Source organism: Rhodnius prolixus, unplaced genomic scaffold (assembly GCF_049639745.1).
Source record: "Rhodnius prolixus isolate KJV_2025 unplaced genomic scaffold, Rpr scaffold_3, whole genome shotgun sequence".
NCBI lineage: Eukaryota > Metazoa > Arthropoda > Insecta > Hemiptera > Reduviidae > Rhodnius > Rhodnius prolixus.
Window position 1 is genome coordinate 29,715,732 of NW_027411603.1, and position 16,791 is coordinate 29,732,522.

Consider the following 16,791-nt stretch of genomic DNA (forward strand, 5'->3'; position numbering starts at 1 on the left):
CATACATCGTGCTCTATAAGAAAGGATACAGCAAATACCCTCTTTCGAATCTTTGCGAACGGTATGAACAGTAAGGTCCGACTCACATAACACGCCTTTGTTGTATTTAGTGGGGAGTCAACAGCTGCAGGACGGCAATTTCGACTGTGAACATTTTGTTACTTCAGTCAGGAGGAAATGCGTCAATTTTGGAGGTTATGATATAGCTGGAAGAGAGAAGTAATACAAAGAAATTTAAAGAGGTTTACTTGTTCACGGTCAGTAAATGCATCTATTTATTCATATATTTTTTTAATATAGGTTCAGGGAGTAATATTAGCTGAAGATCATCTAGGATTGAGTTCTGGCGCTGAGAGACTCGCTACAGCGTTAGCATCATTAATAAAAGCCTGTCAACCTCAAAAATAGTTGAGAAATTGCGGTTTTATTAGAAAAGAAATTAATATTTCAAAAAAACAACAAACAATTATTCAAAAACTGCTTAAAAAGTAAGACTATATTTAGTTCAAAATTCCAACACCCTTTTTTAAAAACCGTATATATTTTTAGGTTATTTATTTATTGTTTTATTAAAGAAAATTGTAAAGTAGTTTTTAAATGCTTAAAAATAAGTTTATAATTTTTCTCTCTCTTTTTTTAAATTTTTTATATGTATACATTAATTTTCTACTAAAGTTACCTGCGATCCAAATAAATGTTTAACGGGATTCAATTTTTTAAATTAAGCTTACAATTTAAGAAAGGCCGACTTGGTTTTTGACTCATCCGTTGGAAAAGCAATAGAAAGTATAAAAGTGTCACTAGAAGTTTGATTTTTTAAAATAATATCCAAATAAATGAAGTGTTTATTTGATTGACATCTACTTATTTCAAGTCTGTTCATACTAAGGGTTCCGTGTTCAATCAAGAATTCATTATAAATTGGATAAAAATTTGAACTAAATTAATGACAACCTAAATTTCTATAATCATTGATATTATCGAGTTATGGAAAAGAAATTTACAGTAATTTATCACTAAAGGAGGGAAAATAGAATTATTATGTGTTTAACACTTTAATAAAATAATATACAAACAAAATAGTTAATTATTATATTAAATTTATAATCAGTGGTGCAAAGTTTTGTTTTAAATGAAATAAATTTGCCACTGCTTTCTACAATATAAACCACCCGTCCTAAAAAGAGAAAAAAGAAAAACGTTCTAGCTACAATTGTATACTTTGGGGAAGAAATTGTGTAATTAACTCGACAGTTATTTATAAATTTAATTCTAAATAATACTGTACTAATTATAATTAACAAAAACTAAACATTACAAGTAATATTAATAGATTTAAAAGCAAATGATAATTATTTATTTATCAATAAATTTTATGGCAGATGTGTAATATATAAAGATATGTAATGTACGCATTGCGAAATATTTAAGTTCGTTTTGTTTCTCATAATAAGATCTAGGAAAATATATTTATTATGTGATAATTTTTAATTAAAACGAAAAATCTTTTTGGAAAAATCTAAAGACAAAAATAACAACGTAAATAAAAAGAACTTGGAAATATATGGTTTAAACAATTCAGTAAATAACTATTATAATTTTATTGTTCCCTATTTTTAGGGGCGGATGTTGGTCTAGTGACTATGGGCGTGGCTTTGCAAGAGGGAGGTCCCTTGTTCGAATAACGCGTATGGCTACTTTTAATTTGCTAGGAAAAATTGTTTATAGTAAAGTGTGAGCTTCCGCCCCCCGTCCACGACACCTAATTGGTAGTTGAACGTTAAGCCCCGCCTGAAAAAAAAATAGACGATTACTTTACTTCCCAATTTTTTTCTGACCTTTTAACTGTTCCTCAATCAAACTAAACTAATTTGTACAAATTTCAATGTCGTGATCGTTTAATTGGGCATCATTCTTTTTCTTTAATTCTCCATTTATTTTTATCTAACTTCAGAAAATTTGTTTATTTGCGTCAAGTAAAATTTTTATGTCTACTTCGCCTTATATAGGTATTTAAACTTAAATATATTTTCTAGCACATCTCAAGGCGCAACTATTTTGAGGGAGGGCCAGAATGATATGTAGCCTTAATAAAGGGTCGCATCATGCCACACTACTAAAATCTGAAAAGGCCTATTTCTCACAAGCTTATTTATTTATTTATTTATTTATTTTTGCCTATTTGTCAACTGGATTATTTACATACAAATATTTATTGCAACAGTTCTAACTTTAAAATTTTCCTTAAACTAAAAATGTTTGCCACAAAAATAACGGCTAAAATCTTCTTTTTTGTCCAAACTAATATTTACTTCTATCCTGTTCAAAGGTAATTTTTCAGAAAAATGATCGAAATAAATACGCTTTATGTATACTTGGACGGTTACTATTGCAAGTGTTGAGAAAAGCAGTCTAGCTGTTGTCCTTCTAATGTGTAACACCCTGAAATGTGTATAACAGATATAGGGAAAGATTGCTCCTAGTCGTACCCTTTAAAAAGGCGTTCTCAGAAATCAGGGAATATATTAGCAAATACATACATAGCTTATTCTAATTTGCCTTTATTTCTCTAGAAGTCTGACGTGATAAGTTGGAGACTGAATGTGAGACAATAATGTCGGCAGTATCGACAACAAGTGTTTCAATTTCTGTATTTGTCGCGACTTGTGTAGGTGTTGTCCTAGAGTCGATGAAAATAAGAGTTCTTCAGTTCCAATATTCCCTTCTGGAGTTGGTTTGGACAATGAGTCCTCATTATTTATTGAAGCAAAGAAGTCTTCATCCTGAAAGACATGTCTATTACAAGACCACGATTTTGTAGATTTAAAGCCATTTGTGGCGATATCCGTACGAACAGATTTTGGGTATAACTCCGAAACTGTACTTTGTTTTGCCAGGATTTATTCTTACCAAATTGACGATACTTCATAATAATAACCTTTAAGTGATTTAAAAATAACGGTCCAGTGGATGAAGACAGTATGCTCATTTACCTAGCCCCAACAAATATGCCATAAAACTAAATTTGAAACTCCTTGAGACCGGGTCTTAAATCGTTCCTCTTAGGAAGCGTTAGTGGGTACGAGATAAAGACAACAGCGTGCATGTCAGTTAATAAAACCCCAATTGTTTTGAAAACATCTTTCACAAAACTGCAAGAAGCAAAGAAATCACTAACAGATTTACAACTTATACTAAAAAAACAAAATGTATTTAACTAGTGTTTTCTTACCTTAGGAGCTTCCACACCCCAGATGGAAATTACACTCAAATGGCTCTAAATGAATTTGTTACCAAAAACAGTCATTTCATTGAAACGCAGATGGCTCATAAGTAAGTAAGTCGAGCAGTATAACTATATATTGTTGCCATTTATATGGCGGTACTTTTGACTTCATTGAGGTACGATTTAAGCACCGGTACGACTTTGGCGACTTTCCCCCATACATCTATATATTAGTTAATAATATATATATATAAACTTATATATAATAAATATATAAATAATAATAATTATTAAGGGAAGGGATTAGCTATGAGGTTAGCATACTGGACTCCCACGCGGAGGTCCCGGGTTCGAATCCAGCAGCTGACCCTTAGATTTTCTCTTCCTAGGAGCTTCTTACAGCTCACTGTCCGGTGATGGACAGTGTTGTCTGTAACGAGAGAACACTGTCCGGAGGCCGGCAGTGTACTGGAAAAAGCTCCGGGCGCTAATAACCTCAGCTGTTGATGCGCAAAAAAAAAATTATTATTAATTAAATATATATATATATATATATATAGGTTAATACAGGTTAATATATATATACAGGTTAATATATATATTAACCTGTACATTTTTCTTGTTGATTTTAAATATTGATTTATCCATAGAAATTAGATTGGATAGATTTGGTGGTTAAATTTGATTGAAACGTTAGCTCTCGACTAAGCCGCGCTCTCTGTATCTGAGGTTGTACCTTGACACTTGTCAGGTTTTCTTTACTTTTAAGATAAAAATTGGGATAGCAATTGCTAATGCCAAGTTGGTCACTTATACAGCACAGAATACAATAGTGCCATCGAAAATTATGTAGTTTTGGCATGTTAGAAAATCCCGTGCCTCTATTCTTTGGTTTTTGTATCAGCTTATTATTATTTTTTTTTTTTTTTTTTTTTTAAACTTAAAACATTTTTTTTACTTTTTATGAAGTTTTTTTTGTGCAAATTAATTTTATTTTGATTGAGAATATTGTAAGATTACAAAGGAATTGGGTCATTTGTTTGTAATATAGATTTTAGGAAACCGTTTATTCATTCGATAGCTTAAATGTTCTGTTCATTGTTTTTGGTGACTGATTCATTAATCTAGAAGGAAGAAATAAAAATGTCAGTTTTAATCAATGACTTAAATATTTCTATTTAAAATTATTATTATTATTATTATTTTTAAATTCAGTTTAAATTGAAATTGCAGCAAATGAAAGTGTATTATATACAAACACAATATTTCAGTGTTAATGAGAACGAACAAAAGCTCAGGTTGTTACCCATAAAAGGGCAGGGATTTCATTTTTATAAGGGATCTTATGTTTAAATATTTTTTATAAGTTTAAAATTATGGACAAAAAATTATTGGAAAAGTTCTAGTTTGTCTACGATTCTTTTTCATTTTTATATATTGTATACGTTGTCATTACTTTCTTTTTAAAAGTACATATGAGAATGTTATATAAACATTAATAACTATATGCAGTAGAGAGCATTTTTTAAATAATTTATTGTGCCCATTTATTCAAATATTTTTAGCAATGGTGGAAATCAATCCTAAATGATAATTGTTTGTAAACATTTCTTCCCATTAAATAAAGCAAATGTACAAAGTTAGCCACTTTTACCAAAATATAATATTTAATTGTTATTTTTTTTAAAAAAAACAGAATAAGCCTCAGCTCTTGGCAAAGACAAATGGGTTGCATGTTTAGATGCACAGTTTCTTAGAAGCACAGTGCACTTTGTGTATTACTTAGAATAACTAATGTACATAGTGCCAAAGAAATGATACAGTCCTCTCAAATTTTTGTGTCTTTGAAAATTCTTTTTTGGAAATGTTTGATAAAAAATGGTGATAATAATAGTAATCTGTTAATCCATTAACCTAGAATGATTTCTGCCAAATGTTCTTATTTACTAACAAGGTGGAAAAGGCCAGGCTTTTATCCTATGTTCCCAAAGTAGCACACTATTCTAACCCTGTCCATGGTGTGAATGTACTGAAGACCAACCAAGCTACAGGCCCAGGCACGAACGGATACTGAAAAAAAAAATAAAAAAATTTGTTGCATTGGAAAAGCGCCTGATCTCTTGATCTGATAATTGGAGAAAACTACGCTATGTCGTATCCAATTAACGCGAAAGATTTTTGCTTTAATTGAGGAATAGATGAGTTTTGATCTTACGATCGTGAAGTATAAAATAATACACAAGGAGAGAACACTATCCTAAGGCCGGCAATGAATTAAACAAAACAAAAAAATACGGTATTTAATTACCTCAGTGTTAGGCACACCTTAATTTTATGATCAAGGCCACAAGTTTTTAATATTTATACTTTTTTTGAAGTATTGTCTTTCAAACTTTATGCTTTTTTCCGTTTTCTTGCAGTTTAACTGACTTAGATTCATTACTTGCTCAGTATCGTTAGTTCTTCTCAGTTTCTGAATTGTTTTGACTTATCCACTAACTTAACAGGAGCTCTAGACGGTTCGGTATGTATTTTTGATCTTGAGGAGTGAAATAGAGTAATAATTTTATTATTTTTAGCGTACATTTCAGTCTTAAAAGTAAATCACAGTCTTTTTTTTATTTGTTAAGCTTGGTTTGTGTTTTCAAAATAGGATCATGATGTAGAATTGCCAGATCAGCTGAGTGTTTCACATCTGTGACTTTCCTAGTCTATTCCAGTCAATACAAACACACCATGAATAGCTAGCTCCTGAACGATCAATTCTGTATTCTATTTTTACATATTTCCTATCAAGCGAAGAAGCTTCTTTTATGTCAGTGAATAATTATAACAGTTCTTCCTTATTCTTAGTTATTATATCCTAATTTGCCTGTAAGGCCTGTAAACAATTTACGTTCTTGTTACTTTAGGCAGTTTTCAAATATTTGCATCATTGTCACAATCAGCTTTCACCACTTCATTCCTTTGAAGTTTGTCCTTAAAAAAAAAAAGAATATGTTAACCGACTTCTGACCTACTGGTCACTACACTTTCTCCTTTTCTAAATAAGTATAGAGATATGGAACTCTGCAGAGGAATATCCTTAACTTGTCTCATCTTATCCTTATCATTACCGACTATTTTTACAATTCAAAATACGGATTTACTTTGCGATAATGTGCACGCCCTTGTCTGACCAACTGGGAGTTAAAAAAATGAGGTGTCAAATGTAAAGCGCATCCAATTTATAGTTTCAAGTACAGAAATTTTAGATTACGTTATTGCACAATAATTTTGGTAAATTTGGTGATCAATATTAATTAATCATTTAATTTTATTAATATTTTCTTTTAATATTGAAATTATTTGGAACAACAATTGATTATATTCGTACAACAGTACAATTTTTGAACTATCTATGCTAATAACAGAGGTACGATAAGAAATCAAACTTATGAAAAACATTTTATTGTATGATATGCCAGAACGAGTGATGTGGTACTTTTTAGTGAAAGATATGGCCTAAAAAAAATGCTTATTTTTATTAATTTTCTGTTCTCGCTGATCCAAATATTGATTTTGATTTAGTAATGGTTTTAAAAATGGTTGTTTTTAAAGTATTCTAAATTTATTATATATAATTTCATTAACCAAGTTAAGCTGTTAATCAAATCTTACACTTATAGTTTGTATTAGTAAATTTAATTTAAAACAAGATAATGATTGATTTTATTTAAACAAAAATATCTTATATAAATTAATGTGCTTGTGTAGTTATGCAAAGATGAAGACAACAAATTTTACTACCAAAGAAATATTGTCATAACTAATGCCAAAAACTTAACTTTTTTCTTTGTTTATTAAATTAAAAAAATTTAAAAAAAAATGAATTACCCTAATATATAAAATAATTTCTTATATAAAGAAGAAAATAAAAACGAAGTTTTAAAAATGATTTGTAAGTAAATGTGCCATGTACGCTGTTTGTAATCTGTGTTGATGGTTTGTGCTAGTCAATGATGATAATAAATTAGACAGATTTTTGTAATTCTTTTATTTTCTCTATTATTAGTGTGTAATTAATATTATGATAATTATTGTAAATAAAATATATATATCAGTCGACATTAAAAAATTATATATATAATTTTAAAAAATATATATAATACACAAAACTGAATTGCATTTTTTTTCCTCTTTTAAATTTTCAGCTTTCCGTAAAACTTTTTACATACTATGAAGTTAAGTATTGCAAATTTTATCAGAGTTCCGAAATCGAATTTTACTGACACTTGTCTTTTAAAACCCATTAAGGACCTTTGTTGCCAAATGGCAACGCAAAATTCTTTATATTTTCGAACGTTACCACGCATCTTGTAATAATTTTAGCGATTATTAGCAGTTATTGGTATTTAGAAGAAACCTATTTCTTTGTAATTAGTGGTTTGGTGTTTGTTAAAGACGAGTAACTAAGTGAGAGAAATGATAAAATAATGACTGATCTCCAATACCTTCAGCAGCTCCTAGAGTTAGTTAATTATTATTTGTTTAATTTTAATTGAAATTTCGCAAAGATTTTCGTTTTGATGTGAACCACTAGAAAACAAAAAAAAAAAAAACCTGTGGCTGTGTAATGGGCACGTCCGTGTGTTGTACGTGAATACGTTTACGTAACGGGTTATATTTTTTATATAAAATATTTTTATTTCTGTATTTAGGATGAAACAATGTGTCTTCATAATCGACGATCGAACACAATCTATGCCTATACAGTCCGTTGTCGATGTAGAAGCGATTTCATCATCCACTTGCATAATTTCAACCGCCCCAGCTGCAGATTTACTGACACCGTCGTTGATCCGCTCGGCCGCATTCATTCTTTTACGTTCCCGGCACAGCTTGACTCGGTCATATGGTGTTTTATTATTACCATTCGATTGTTCTTGAGTAGCCCTTTCTAACCGTATACGATCTCTATATTTGGTTTTGGCTTTTCGACGCGTATAAGCCGACATTATATATTTTTGATAATATATTTTTATTCTAACATGTTAATATATTCACTGTCACTATTTTACACTAATGTTTTATATACAAACGATAGGTTGTGACGACAGCTGACGATTAAAACTTAAAACGAACATTGTAGCTTCTCCGAGTCAAAAGTTATACTAATTGCAAATCTCGATACGCAGCAAAATGATCTCAAAATGGTGGCGCTTCTCCCTCCACCGTGCGCGATGCGTCACAGTCCTCGCTTATCGTACTGAATTCTTTGATCCTTTAGCTATCCAGTGGTCTAATTTAATTTTGGATGTAGACGATAGATTCGAAACTATAATGCCAAACTGTATCCCCCGATTTTGTTACCATTAGGTTTTTTGGATTGCCTCCATATGATAGCAAATTTAAAGACGTATTCACGTCAAAAAAAATCAATTTTGCAATGTTCACATTGAATTTACAACAACCAGTTAAAGTTTGCTGATGCCACATGGCAACAAAGAGCCTTTGTGCTACATCCACTTCTTTTATTTTAGGCCAGGTTTTTCTGTTGAAGTTACGATGATGAGTTGTTCCCCGACTAAATTTTTGTTTTGGCCCCTGCGCCTTCTATTTTGACAGACGAAGAATCAGGTGAGGAGGAGGAACAGAATCGTCCGCTTTTCCCAAATCAATAAAGACCAAAGTTCAAGGTCTTGTGCCTTCTCAGTTTTCTGTTCCAACAGTTGACTCTTCTTGAAAATATGGACAATTCAAGACCTGCCCTTAGTGAATCCATATTGGTCTTCTGTATCATTCGTTTTATTTTCCAATCGGATTTTAATTAATTTGATAAGGATCTTCAGTATAGTAACACATATTCCTCCGAAATTGGCACACAACATTTTGCTACCATTTTTATGGATGGTAGTTGTATATTCAATCCTCATTTCATCTGGCATTTTCTCCTCATTGATTATCGCATTAATGAGCTTTGGATCAAAACAAACAAACAAAGGACCAAACACACTTTCTTACCTCCATATTTTAGCAGCTCCATATAATACCAACTGGGCTTTGAAAACTTAATTCCAGAAATTTTACAAGGGAGAAAAAAATGAATAAATACTTAATATAACGTGTATTTTTAAAAACATAATTATAATTTTTGTATTATACAAATAAACTTATATACCAAATACTTTGCAGCGAAAGAAATATGGAACATATAGTGAGAGTAACGTAGCAATCAAATCCTTTAACACATTTAGCCATTTTACATTTATTGTTTATTATTATCCTAATCAGGATTCCTCCCTTTTACTCCGTTTTTCCTTTAAAAAAATCCATCTAAACTAAACTTTTCCAGAAACAGAAATCCAATATATCAGAAAAAGTCTGCTTTTTTTCGGCTAAGAATTGAAATTGTACGATCGTTGATGAATTATCAACAAGTTTGTCATCATAACAGAATTATTTTAAAAGACCTTCCTGAGATTATAAATTTTAAAGCCAAATTAGATTTTTTTTTAAATTAATTTTTTTGGCATTAATATATTGTTATACAGCCTTATAGATTAAATTAAGTGCAACTGTAAATAGTACGTTTTAATAATATAAGAAATAAATATACAAGTGCAGTATTTCAATTAATGCTACTATTTCAGTGAACAGAAAATAGGAAGAGGACGAAAATATAGTATTATAAAATTATTTTATGTGGCCTGGGAAATAATTGATTTATCTTTTTTATTTATTGATACTTTAAGTTGACCCAAAGCAAGAAATACGTATTATATTTAGTATTATCATTAAAAAAATAATAATTTGGTGTAAGGGAAAAGTTCATTCTCATAAAAAGTCATCTTGAAATTTGTTCAATTCGCCCACAACGGATTAAGAAATTATTTATGTTTGTAAGTTCTCTAAATTAGCTACTTAGTTTGTTGCTTCAATGAGAATAAAGATCTAATAAATTTCAGATATTTCAGCGTGTAACTAAAGGGCCTGGCAGGAATTGATATTAATGTTTTCACCGACACATTATACATTATACCATACTTAACAAATATACAAAAATGTTTTGGTTAACATTAATGATTTAACAGTAAATCATAATGATTAATTAATTGTTGAGTTACCTAATTTTAATTTTTAAAGCAGTTATGTCTGCCACAACTCATACAATTTGTATTTTTTATTTCCAGTTTTAAAATTTAATTACTAAATAAATTAAATGAATATTATCACATCCTGATTTATTAAATTAATACCATTCTACTAACTGTAAAGGGATAGTTATTTGCGTTGTATATTACAATATAAACAAAAATACGTATGCATTTTAAATCATGTATTAAATCTTAACAAATTTTTAGTTAGTTATTTATGAAAATATTAATTATAAATAAAAGCATACACATACATTACATTAATTATGTACACAAGATGAATAAATCAAGAAATTATGCTACTTGTGGATCTGGAGCTGATTTAGCATAACCGACTTTCTGAAATGCTGCTTTTATCTCCTTATAAACAGATGGATCTTCGATTGTAGAAGATATCTGCAATATTAAATGTTATTAATATTTTGAGGGTTTTAAATACTTTTTTTCTAAAGAAAGGAATTACCTAAGGGGAAGGTTTCTTACAGGACATTGTAAGCGGGGTAAATAAGGGCTGGTTGCTCTTATCATTTTCTTTATAAAAATTGTTTCCTAAATGTTTATATTATTCTGGGTAAATTTTGTTCGTACAAATTAATTTTTTATAACTTGCCTCAAGTTGCCATCTGCCTCAATAAGAATGTTTAGAAAGTTCACATATAAATTAGACCACTTGGCCTTACTGACGTGAAAAATACTAATAGTAAAAATTAAAAGAAATCTAAGCCAGTTTTTGGCGTTCTATCTTTTCATTACTGAGTAATAAAAAAAAATATAAATCTGACAAAATGTAAAAAAATAGATCTTAATACAAATAAAAATAATTACTGATGACAATTGAAATTTAAACTGTAAAATAAACAAGATGTAGAGACTATTCTGGTTTGTTTGTTTAAAGAAACGTTTAATCAAGAAGAATAAATAAGAAAATGGTCTGCCAAAAGGGAAAAGAAGGAAATTTTACTTTATTTTCAGCATAATGTAATTAAAAGACTAGTCCAGTTTTGGGGGACAGATTAAGTCCTTAAAAGTACTGGATAGCCTGCAGATAGCCTTTCAACGGGCACTTGCAAATGGTAGTAACGAAGTTGTATACAAAATTAATAAATAAATTGTTTCATCAACTAACCACGACTGCTTTATTTCTAGCTAAATCGGCTAGTGATTTCCTAGCAATTTTTCCACTCCTAGTACGTGGTAGTGCGGAAACTGCGATACAAAGTTTCATAGCTGCGATTGGTCCAATTAGTTTTCGTACAAGTTTAACCAATTCTTCTCCTACAACTTCTTCTTCCTTGGTTACACCTAAAAATTAAATTTATTTTTGAAAAGAATGGTAAATTAGAGTTCTAGTAGCTGGGAGTTTTACGTAAATTAACCAAATAAGGTGTCGTGGACTGAGGCTACTAGCAAACGTACATTACAATGCATTTCATATAAAATCCAAAGCCTTGACCGAGAATAGAATCCGTTCCTCAATGTAATCATAGCTTTGAGGGCTTCACCTCTAACCGCTCGGCTATCGTGGTACCTAGATCTTCCAGTAAAGTATTCTATTATTATATTAAAATGTGATATATCGTTAACAGTACAACTATATAATATATAATATACATAGCATACTATTACTACAATTTCCTCTACTTTTAACTGCTAATTACAACTGATCATTGCTACCGCCAAAAGACATTCACAAAGTTTTTCTTGCGTTTGGTCGTATTATTATAGTTATTAGTTATGTTCTTTAATTTGTTAGAGGTTCAAGTACCACCGAATTCAAGCCTCTGGAATATGACATCAGAGCTTACTGGTCTTCTAGTTACTGTAGTAGTAATGCAAAGTTCGTTTGCTGAACATTCTATGTAAACTTACTTATAAGGAAGTGATTTTATTGTGGAAAGTTTTTTTTATCGAGTTCTTGGCTAGATTCAAATTGAGAACTTTTTTATGTTCTGATTTGATTAGAACATTCTTTCCCAGGCACGGCAGCCAAAAAAGATTTGCGACCCCTTGTAGTTGAAGAAATCTCCTTTTTTTTTGTACCAAATTTGTACCAGGTTAGTTTTTTGTACCAGGTAGGTAGGTTTCACCTTTGTTTTTGCGAATTATCACTTCTGGTCTTCAATTGGTGAAAGTCTCGTATAGCAATCAAGTAGGTTACGAAAGTGAATCTTCTTTTCTATTGTCACAGTCTGTACGTGCTTAGTGACTACCATGGGATTCTTAGTGAATATATTTTCTGCGTTTAACGTAACCATAAAAAGACATAACAAATATTAAGGTTAAGTGTTTGTTCCAAAGACCAAAAAATAACTAAAGTAATTAGACTCGGCGGAAAAATTGGGCGGTATTAGTTACCAGGAAAGAAAAATCATTAGATTATCCAGCATAATAAGCGAGGATGCTCGGATCTTGTCAAATCAAATCGGAATTTGAAGACAGTTGCATTAAACAGAGAGATCTGTCGGAAGCGAATCCAAAAAAAATTAAACCCACTAATAGGATAAAAAGCCAAGCAAAAACAAAGAAGAACAGATTTCAAGGGAAGAAGGCAAATTTTGATAGGTTACTTAACGCATTTCACGGCTATTATGAAGAGGTTATAAGCTAACTGTACACAGGAGACTCACCTGGTTTAAGGACATACAAGCACAGAGGTATTTCTCCTTTAGTGAATTCTGGTACACCAATGACAGCTCCGTCAGCCACATCTGGGTGAGATAATATAACGTCTTCTAGTGCAGCAGTAGACAGTCTGTGCCCGGCTACGTTTATAATGTCATCGTCTCTGGCGAGTACGTAAATATACCCATTTTCATCGCGATAACCAGCATCCATTGTGTCATAAAATCCCTGCAAAAATAAAATAATAACAAGAACTAAATATTCAAGCAATATATTTGATTTTGGAAGGAAATTATTGGCCTGAAATCCCAGCCAGTTTTTAAGATACTTTGATCACACACTTACTGGCCGTATTTTAAAAAAACACATGTACGAGTCCTCAAAACAAATTATATGTACCCGGAGAAAACTCGCAATCGATAATTAGACGTGATCACAATTTTGCAATAAATATACAATAAAATTGTTTTGGGGAAATTATGTAGATTCCCCATCTAGCTTCATTAAAGGAAGATCAGGAGGAGTAGACCTTTGGTTTTAATTTTCAATTTTTTCCTCTCAACGTAATAAATTAAAGATAGATGAGATTCCATTAAATGATATTGAAATAAACAAAATATTGAGTCTCTGACAAATAAAAAAGCTTAGTTTAACAATTAACAGTGTTCTGAGTTGAATGTGTAGAAGATTACTGCTTTTCTCTTTACCTCTAAAGCTCAGATAGTTTCATTTAATTTTATACTTCCATAAGGTTAGGGACTTTAATCTAAATTTCTATTGCTTAATCTTGGTATATTAAAACCTTTGTCAGCTTACCGGATATTTCTTGAAATAAATTTCCAAGAAATGTTGAGTATCTTTGTACAATGTAGACATATTGCCAGGTGGGAGAGGTAACTTGATCACTATTCGTCCTTGTTCGCCGGGAGGACATTCCAATCCATCTTCTCCAACTATCCGAACTAAAAAATAAATTTAAAAAACTTGATCATTAAAAATTTGAAAAAAAAAGTTTAGTTCATCTTTATAGATTTATTTTTATTCTTGCTACTTATAAAATGTGAAACCCATTATTTAGTAGGTAACGGTTATTATTATTAGTACACAATATTTACCATCATATCCTGGTACTGGAAGTCCTGCAGAAAACTTAGGTGGTTTCAGAGAGTGTCCTAGTCCGACACAGTTTGCTGTAATAGCATGGCCAGTCTCTGTTTGCCACCAATGATTTAATACTGGTACCTGTTTTAGTCATATTAAATTATTAGTGTTTGCAATTACTTAAGATATTAGACAGCAATTACAATTCTACAATCTTTAAGAATGTGGATAAAAACTATGAAATCTAAGACACTAAACAGAATATAAAATAAGCACTTAAAAAATATTAGATTGTACAGATGAGTGATAGGCCAATAAAAAAGAAAACTTACAATCTACTAAAGTTATTTTGATAAAATAGTATTTTTTTAAAAGCCTTTTTCCCGACTAAAAGCTGACAAACAGAAGGGAAAATCGCCTTTTTTTTTTTTGCTGAACGTACAATACTAAAATTTTCCTATTAATTATTCATTTATTTAAATTGTTTATAAGATTTTACATCTTTTTTGCAAAAAGTTGTACATATGATGGCTTAAGAAACCATTTAATTGGTGGCCTTCGGTTTTTTTCGATGAAGATGAAATCTGTTGAGAAAAAGAAAGGCAGCTGTGGAAGCGATTGATTTGTGAAGCTAACTTTATTTTTTTTATTCTTTAGATGTAAGTTGGTAGTATTCGAGATATCCAGAGATTTTGAGACTTGTAGCCTGGATCAAAAAATTATTTAATGAAACAAGTCGTAAAGAAAACAGAAGAGTGGACATTCAATTAGTGTAGGAGATTCAATCAAGCGAACACCGATTTCTTCTAATTGAAACATATATATAAAGCGTGTGACAGATAAAAGACTGCTCAAGATGGCAGAAAGGGATTTTAATGGAATAATAATGCTCATTAACATTGGCAGTTTGAATAAAACAAACTCATAGAAAACTGAGACATTATAATTACCGACAAAAAATGTTTGATTTATCTGTTTGTAGATTTCAGTTGCATTTAATCTAGCATTAAAATTTATATTCAGATTTCTACAACCCCTCGGAATCTACAAAATTTGGAAATTACTTTCAAAGAAGGGAAATAACTGAATAACGGTCAAACCTGCGTCAGCAGTCATTAGAAAGATAGATTGATGTGTATAACACATGTTTATATGTACAATGAATTATTTATTCTATTTAGATTTTGATATTTTCTTTTATTCATTTTCATAAATTTCAACTAATTATTTTGCTTTCATTTACAAAATTATATTTTAATATAAGGAATATATTTTTGTCATTTGTCATTTCTTAATCATTATATTAATGAGTCTATTTTATTTTACACTGATTCTAACTCAAATTTTATTAACATTGTAACTAGGAAGATTATAAACCCGTCTATTGATAAATAAATAAATTTACGAAACATATGTATTACATAAATATCGTAAAGTTCTATCAAAGGAAAATTGACCAATAAATTATAATTCATTTTGCCTTAGAAAAAGAGATCAAATCTATTTTGCAAAATATAGCCATCCCTTTTAAAGGTTTTTAAAAATGATTTTATTAAAGAATTATTTCATCTGAAACTATTTCTCTCTTGGGTTGCCCACGCAAAAACGTTTACTCTCGGTTGTTCTTAAAATCTGTAAAAGTAATCCAAATCCGCACCCTCAATTTCCATAACAAATTAAAGCACCATCCTAACTTCTCTATTTGTAACATCTCTTGCACAGAACAACCTTGCTAATCCTCATCTTCACCAAAAAAGGGCTTCCTAATCTTAAATTTCCTTAATCCTAATATTAAGAGAGTCAGCATTGCTGGCTTGCCTACCTGCCCGCCCGATAAGAAAGATGGTTGGCTCAGACTGATTCTCTTTGAAAAAAGTATTAATTTTATTTGTAATATAATCTAACGAGAAATAAATAAATATAAATAACAAAAATGCATTGAATATAAAATATGGGGAAGTAAACCTCAGAAGCTAAGGTAATAAATGCAATTTGAACAAATATTACGCAGTTTTCCTAAAAAATTTGAATATCAATAATTCTCAAAAACGAAAATTAATAGAATTTTCAGAATTTTGGTAACTTACCTTGAACGCCTTTTCTGCCCATAATTTAGTTTCATGATCACAGTGCTCTCCGGCCACAAATAAATATTTCAACCTAGAAAATCGAAAACATCTGAATATGAGGTTTTAAAACTTAGGAGTATTGATAAAGTAGGTTATAATTGAGACTGTCGCTTGTGGCACGACACTGCTCAGTTTGATTTTTTTTATAACCAACGAAAACTTGTAGAATAACTTATTCTTATTCTTAACGTTATAGTTAACGTAGAGTAACTATAATAAACTAATTTCAAAAAGAATAGTTTGGTCTAAGTCCTGTTTACTTGAGTCCTTACATTTTGATCATATTTGAGTTAGTATGAGTTGACTACTTTGCAACACATAATTGTAGATCACAGTAAACATCAAAATGAATCGATAATAATTCAATATTACAATTGCCAAGAGATGTTATTTGCAGTAATCAACATTTTCAGTTTTTTGGATTGGAGGCATATCAGCTGGTATGAGTAGTCCACAGCAATTTCAGTGCTAGATGATTCTAATCAATTCGTAAGTACTTACAAATATTTCCCGTAAGAACTTGTTACCAAAAATTAGACAAAATTTCCCTTTATCTGGTTTACCTAGAGAAAGTAGA

General features: G+C 30.4%; 2 protein-coding genes across 8 annotated transcripts in view; one reads left to right on the plus strand and one right to left on the minus strand.

The window, feature by feature from the left end:
* Positions 1 to 16,791, plus strand: part of LOC141452295 (uncharacterized) — a 592,044-nt gene that overhangs the window by 447,733 nt on the left and 127,520 nt on the right. For 2 of the 6 annotated variants that reach the window (XM_074124279.1, XM_074124280.1), the window contains exon 23: positions 301 to 5,188. The exons of the other annotated variants lie outside the window; for them this stretch is intronic. In XM_074124279.1, the coding sequence (XP_073980380.1) occupies positions 301 to 408 (108 nt within the window). In that variant the 3' untranslated portion in view covers positions 409 to 5,188. Of the gene's footprint in view, positions 1 to 300; positions 5,189 to 16,791 lie in introns of those variants that run through there. 6 annotated transcript variants of the gene reach the window in all.
* LOC141452302 (acyl-CoA synthetase short-chain family member 3, mitochondrial) overlaps positions 9,318 to 16,791 on the minus strand; it is a 54,127-nt gene continuing 46,653 nt past the window's right edge. For both annotated transcript variants that reach the window (XM_074124296.1, XM_074124297.1), the window contains 6 exons: positions 16,173 to 16,245; positions 14,100 to 14,226; positions 13,801 to 13,946; positions 12,990 to 13,212; positions 11,489 to 11,664; positions 9,318 to 10,758 (listed from right to left, as the gene is read on the minus strand). In XM_074124296.1, coding sequence (XP_073980397.1) covers positions 10,657 to 10,758; positions 11,489 to 11,664; positions 12,990 to 13,212; positions 13,801 to 13,946; positions 14,100 to 14,226; positions 16,173 to 16,245 — 847 coding nt within the window. In that variant the 3' untranslated portion in view covers positions 9,318 to 10,656. The remainder of the gene's footprint in view (positions 10,759 to 11,488; positions 11,665 to 12,989; positions 13,213 to 13,800; positions 13,947 to 14,099; positions 14,227 to 16,172; positions 16,246 to 16,791) is intronic.